Source organism: Lepidochelys kempii, chromosome 8 (genome assembly GCF_965140285.1).
Source record: "Lepidochelys kempii isolate rLepKem1 chromosome 8, rLepKem1.hap1, whole genome shotgun sequence".
NCBI classification, from domain to species: domain Eukaryota; kingdom Metazoa; phylum Chordata; order Testudines; family Cheloniidae; genus Lepidochelys; species Lepidochelys kempii.
The window spans coordinates 63,390,244-63,396,243 of NC_136387.1; the positions used below are offsets into that span (position 1 = coordinate 63,390,244).

Genomic DNA, 6,000 nt, shown 5'->3' on the forward strand with positions numbered 1-6,000 from the left:
GTGTGTTTGAGCAAAACTTCCATTATCATAAATGGAACAGTAGATCCATGCACAAAACAAAGATGGAATGTGTTTCTAAGAAGAACCCCATTTATCTCAATTTAATTTTGAAGCCTATTTCTGGTCACCCATGCCAGCATTACTAAAGGAAAATAACAAGTTTTAAATATGAAAATAGCAGAACCATATATTGAATACTTTTTCTATCAGTTGCAAGACTGACCAAGCTTCTGACTAACCAAAGAACAGTGATGTTTACACTGTCTTTAGTTGCAAAGCAAGAAACTGAGTGCCTTGTAGAAATTTATGGATTTTAAGTACGCAAATATTTGTGATTCTAGGATTTACCTATGATTTAATAATACCTATTAAAATATAGAAAACTAGAGTACACTAGAAAACAAAAATAAGTATGCCAAAGGAAATTCCAGAAATAGCAACATCTGTTGGGTTCATACCAGTGCCCAACACGCCCTCCAGCTTCCCAGAGAGAAGGGCATAAGAGGGGGGCAGTCTTCAGTTCCTTCACTCTAGTTCTTTTGCTAAGACAGAATGTCAATTGCTAAGGACTTGGCAGTCGTAGGGAAGGAGGGCAGGTTGTGGAATACATGTTCACACACATCTGAAAGAACCACAGTTACTGTAGGAAAACTGATGTTCTTTGAGCGATTGTCCACATGTATTCCATTTCTGGTGACTCACTCACAAGCAGATTTGTATTCTGGAGGTGGTGCTCAGAGTCTATTGAGATTATGACTGCAGGACAGCTCTGCCAAACTGGTTTTTGGATCTGGAGACCTCCAGCAAGGAGGTAGATGCTCAGTCTACTGCAATGATGACTGTGGGACAGATCTGCCAAAGTGGACATGGGATTTAGAGCCCTCCAGCAATCAATAGTGATTGAAGGTGTGAACTGAACTACAGGTAGTTGCTCTACAAATCAATGAGATTGGGACACCCCACAGGGAATCAGCAGAGGCTGCCTGAGCTCTGGTGGAATGGGTCTTAATCTGTCCATGTGTGTCTGTCTAAGTGGCCCACCGTGAAGCATATTTTAACACAGTTTTGAGATCCATTTTGACATCCTTTGGGTGAACATAGGTTGACCCTTCATTATGTCAGCAAATGTAAGGAATAGTCTAGGAGAGTTCTTAAATGGCTTTGTTCTGTGTATATAGTAAGAAACAGACCTGACAACATCCAAGGGGTGGAGTTTAGCACCTCTCCATTTGGCATGAAGCTTGGGGAAGAAGACAGGTATGTGGATCATCTGGTTAAGATGAAAGTCAGAAACTATTTTAGATAAAAACCTTGAGTAAGGTCTTAGTCACTGTGCCATTTTGGAATACTGTAGAAGGTGGTCCTGCGATGAAGGCCTGAATTTCTCCCATACTACTGGCTGAGGTTTTGTCCTCAGATTCACAAGGTCAGTGTACCAAAAATGTCTGGGCCATGCTGGGCTATTATTATCATTAGTGATGTACCTGGCTTGACATTCAGGGGAATTTGGAGGGTGGGTATACATAAGCCCTATTGAGCCTGGGATCAGAAAAGCATCTGATAGAGAAGTGAAGGAAGTTCTGGATGACTCTGTGGCAGAGGAATGGTATTTCCTTAATGCTATATAGGCTCTGGAGCGGACTAGCAGGTTACTGGGGTACTGTGGGAGGTGGTCTGGACGGATGAACAGTCTTCTCACTTTCCAGTGCCAACAAATCACATTAAGAGCTCTACAAAAGGAAGAACTTAAGTTGCAACTCCCTGGATTTCTGGCTTCTTTATGAAAAGAAACAGCATATAGAGCATTTTCATGGTGTATGTGTTTTTCCCAGAAACAAGACAAGTCTTTTAGAATTCAAGTATTCCATTAATAGTTGATATACATGAATATTGGCTTTAGTATATAAAATGGGACTTGAACTCATGTCCTTTGAAAAGATGGTGGTGTGAATGATAAATAGTTTGAGAACCACTAACCTAAATAATACATCATGATTGACACTCACACATAAGTTACATTTTAGGCCTGGTGAGTTACAGATATAAATATTACAAAGACTTTACATTTACTCCTGCTATCTGAATTTAGGTGAACAGGGTGCACAAGAATGTCAGGAAAGAGGGATTTAAACAAAAATTAATATTGTAAGCTGTTTGCAGCAGAAAAATAGAACTATGGTCTGTCAAAAACAAATTCATGTTTATGTAGCACACCAATAAAACAGATGACATTCACAAATAAGTATGCAATATTAGTGTAGCATCAATTTTGTGACTACTCAATAATAGCTAATAACAGCTAAACAGTAACCAGCATTCCTAGAGACCACATTATGTAATCTCCCTTCATTAAATATTTCCAGAAACTAAGTGCTGAAAGTATTTGTAATATTCCCAAAATGTCTGCAGAATGAGAGTCTTTACGCAAAACCATACATCAATCATTCATAAGTGATAATGTCACAGTAAAAACAGTATAGGATTGGTTTAGACTTTTGCAAAAGAGGTGCAATCCACATTCTGTCAGATTTAATATTGTAGTAAACAAGATTCTTTATCTTAACACTTTCATGTTTTAATATAGTACCCAATATTGATAAATAATTTAAAGTAACAATTTGCTTTGCACTAATCCATGGGTATGAGTTTATAGTAAAAGTGCTGTCTGTTTAAAAATAACCAATAATCATGAAAAATATTAACAGCAATTCTAGTGTGATACAAAGTATCTGTAGCAATATTTACATTGTTTTCTTTTTATTATTCATACTTCAAACAGGAAATTCTACAGCTCAATGGACGCTTGCAGTTTGTTCAGTTGCAAATGAAGGTCTCATGCACTACATCTTTTGGGGGGCCAGATCCCATTACCTAGAAGTCAATTTGGATTCATCATTGACTAATATGCAAGCAAGACTGGACACTTGACTATCAATAGTTTGTATTAGAATAAAAAAAGAATCTCAGTAGTTTCATGCGATTTTTTTTTTCCAATTGACATTGCTACTACATGTCCCTGCATGACAGGATTATGTACAGGTATATTAGCAGCTATGATTTACTACTTCTGCAGTAAAGATGTTGTCCAATGAAAAATGACTTACCAATAGATAGATGTCCTCTGGAGGAATTAATTTAGCATGTTCTAATGAAGAGCTTGCTGATGATGATGCACAGTAGTTTAAATAATAAAAATAGCATTTTTTAAAAAAAAAATGTTTTATTACTTTAATTTTGGGGGGAAACACTTTCCAGTATTTGATTTACTTGACATACATACACACACACACACAACCTTTTTGTGATTTAGAATTAAACCTGAATGTTGTCCTTGAAACAATACAAATGAGAGTACTGTATTGGTCCTCAGATCTAGGTCTACCATCCTGATTGAAGAAAAAAAGTGCACCTACAAAACCATGTAAGTTGGATGGCAAAATATGTAGAATTATCACCAGCAAACACTTAGGGCTACCTTAGTGATTCTCAACTATTTCCATAATATGACACCATGTTCCCACAGAGGAAAAATAATTTGGGGCCTTCTTATCTAGCAAAAATTAAAGGTGGGCGGGGAGGGGGAGGTGATTACAACTTTCCCACAAGTCCTGACCCTCAGGTTGAAAATCCCTGGACCTCATGATATCCATGTATTAACATAGAGGAATGGTCTGTTGTGTCACCATAGTTGCATGTATAAAACAAACGACTGGCCTGTCATAATATAAATATGCTCTAAGTCAGAGGTTCTCAACCTTTTTCTCTTGGAGCCTCTCCCCCCCCCCCCCCCACACATATACTATAAAAACTCCACAGCCCACCTCCATCACAACAACTGTTTTTCTGCATTGTTGGGGGGTAGAAAGCAGGGCAATTGCCTGGGCCCCATGCCACATGGAGCCCTTCAGAGCTAAGTTGCTCAGGCTTCAGCTTCAGCCCTGAGTGGCAGGGCTCAGGGCACTGGGCTTCAGCCCCTTGCCATGGGGCTTCAGCTTTCTGCCCTGGACCCCAGCAAATCTAACGCTGGCCCTTTTTGGCAGCCCCCCAGAAACCTGCTCGTGGCCCCCTAGGGAGCCCCAGACCCCTGGTTGAGAACCACTGCCCTAAGTTACCATATGTCAGAGCTAGACTGAAGATTTCACTGCGGGTACCTGAGCCCCATGTAGCTCTGTAATGAATGTATATGATCAGTATAGCCTCTCACAAGGAAAGTTTTAATAACGTCTGAAGTTTCAAATGCAGAATGTGACTGTTTCTGTGACTTAGATGAGATTTTTTTTTAATTTAAATACCTTACAGAAAAATTTGATAGTCACATTGAGTTTAGTCTTGTAACTTTCTCATACACTTAAATAAGTCAAATACACAGTGCACCGATATACAGCAATATTTAATTGCCTCTCACATCCCACGCTCAGCACAGTGTGCAATAATTATCTGTTGTACTCCAGGAAGAATTCAGGAGCACAATACAATTGCAGTGCACAATAAATGTCAGTGCTGTTTCTCTCTTTAGGTCACTAAAAGTTACTACTCTGCAACTTGTGTTTTCATCTTCAGTGGAGAACTGCAATATAGCAGCATCAATGTCTACTAGCAAGGGCGCTGGGCATTCATAAATCAGTGCAGCTCTGACTGCTAGAGAAGCAGAACAAGAGAAGGACCCCATTGCCAATTTTCCTGGTCTGAGGGTGAGCACTTCAACCAGTCAAGTCAGCCTCCTTCACTGTTTGGAAGATACAAAGCAGCTTGACTGTCCTCTGAAGCAAGGTAGTTTCTCTCCTTTTTGGATGAGTGTGTGTCTCTCTCTCTCTCTATATATACACTGGCACTCACATATTGGTTCTGTGTGTGTGAGAGAGTGAGAGAGAGGGTTTTATACATGGGCTCAGCATTCTCTGTTCTATTTACAGAACTCGATAAATAGAAAATGGAAGAAGGAATTGTTGTTAGCATATCCTTGGTTCCCACCCCCACCCCTCTTTTATCGCCCTCTGCCCTGTTTGCAGAGCAGAGCTGACCCCCAGACTCACCTGTCGTCGTTTTGCCATCCTTGGTCTCCCAGCAGCAAATCCCGAAACCTATACCTGGGAGGAAGAGGAGGCACCTCACTCTCCAGATCCACCATCCTACTCTGGCAGCCAAAGCCTCTCCCTCGCGGCTCAGATAGCAACAATCCGACAAGGAAGCAGGGAACCGAACGGGTTGCCCCAAGCCAGTGCCGGCGTTGAACACACAAAGGGAGAGAGCAGCCTCGAGTCCTGTGCTGGAAAGGGGACGCTCCACAGCATCGGAACCCGTCCCAGCCTCCCTTGCAGAAGAGAGACCCGGGGTCGAAAGTTATTTTCTTGCAGCCGCCGCTGTTCGCAGCCTTTCCCTAAGAAGCAGGTGCGGCGGACAGGCAGGGACCAGAGCTGCATTAGATGCACACACAGCTCGCAGGCTCTGGGTTGACAACAAAGAGACGCCTGCCATACGCAGCCATGCAAATGATATTTGGAGCTGCCGCTGGCGGGCCAGCCAATGCGATTAACTCTCATTAGCATAGCCCAGGGAAGGTGAGGGAAAATCTCTCATCGCCAACCAATGGGATTAAATATATTAGCATAATGTGGCTGTGGGATTTTCTCAATTCCAGACACAGGGCTGGAGCAGCTGCAGAGCCCTGCGGATGCAGGTATGGCCTCAGGGATGTCCAGAAGTCTCCTTCAGAGAGAGGCATTGCACCAGATATGGATATACAGGGCATGTGTAACCCTGTCCATCCCTACCCCAGGCATACCCCTGGTTTAGGGGACCTCTACACTCAGGCTGGCGCAGGGGAGGGGCAGAAGCTGGGTGTGGCCAGGCTGGAAAAGAGAGACGAAGCACCTGGACGGATCTGTGTCCTTCAATACAAACGCCCTTAAGGGACTAGTTAAATTGAAGTATGGGGTTTCCTAAATTTCCACCCACAATTCCCAGAAGAGACAGACATTTTCTTCCACAATACCAGCAAAA

At 42.0% G+C, this 6,000-nt stretch overlaps 1 protein-coding gene across 1 annotated transcript in view; it reads right to left on the reverse strand.

Moving 5' to 3' along the window:
- The window catches only part of KCNT2 (potassium sodium-activated channel subfamily T member 2), a 286,825-nt gene extending 281,679 nt beyond the window's left edge, over positions 1-5,146 (reverse strand). The window contains exon 1 of the mRNA XM_073358218.2: positions 5,034-5,146. Coding sequence (XP_073214319.1) covers positions 5,034-5,128 — 95 coding nt within the window. The 5' untranslated portion in view covers positions 5,129-5,146. The remainder of the gene's footprint in view (positions 1-5,033) is intronic.
- Positions 5,147-6,000: the final 854 nt, after the last annotated feature.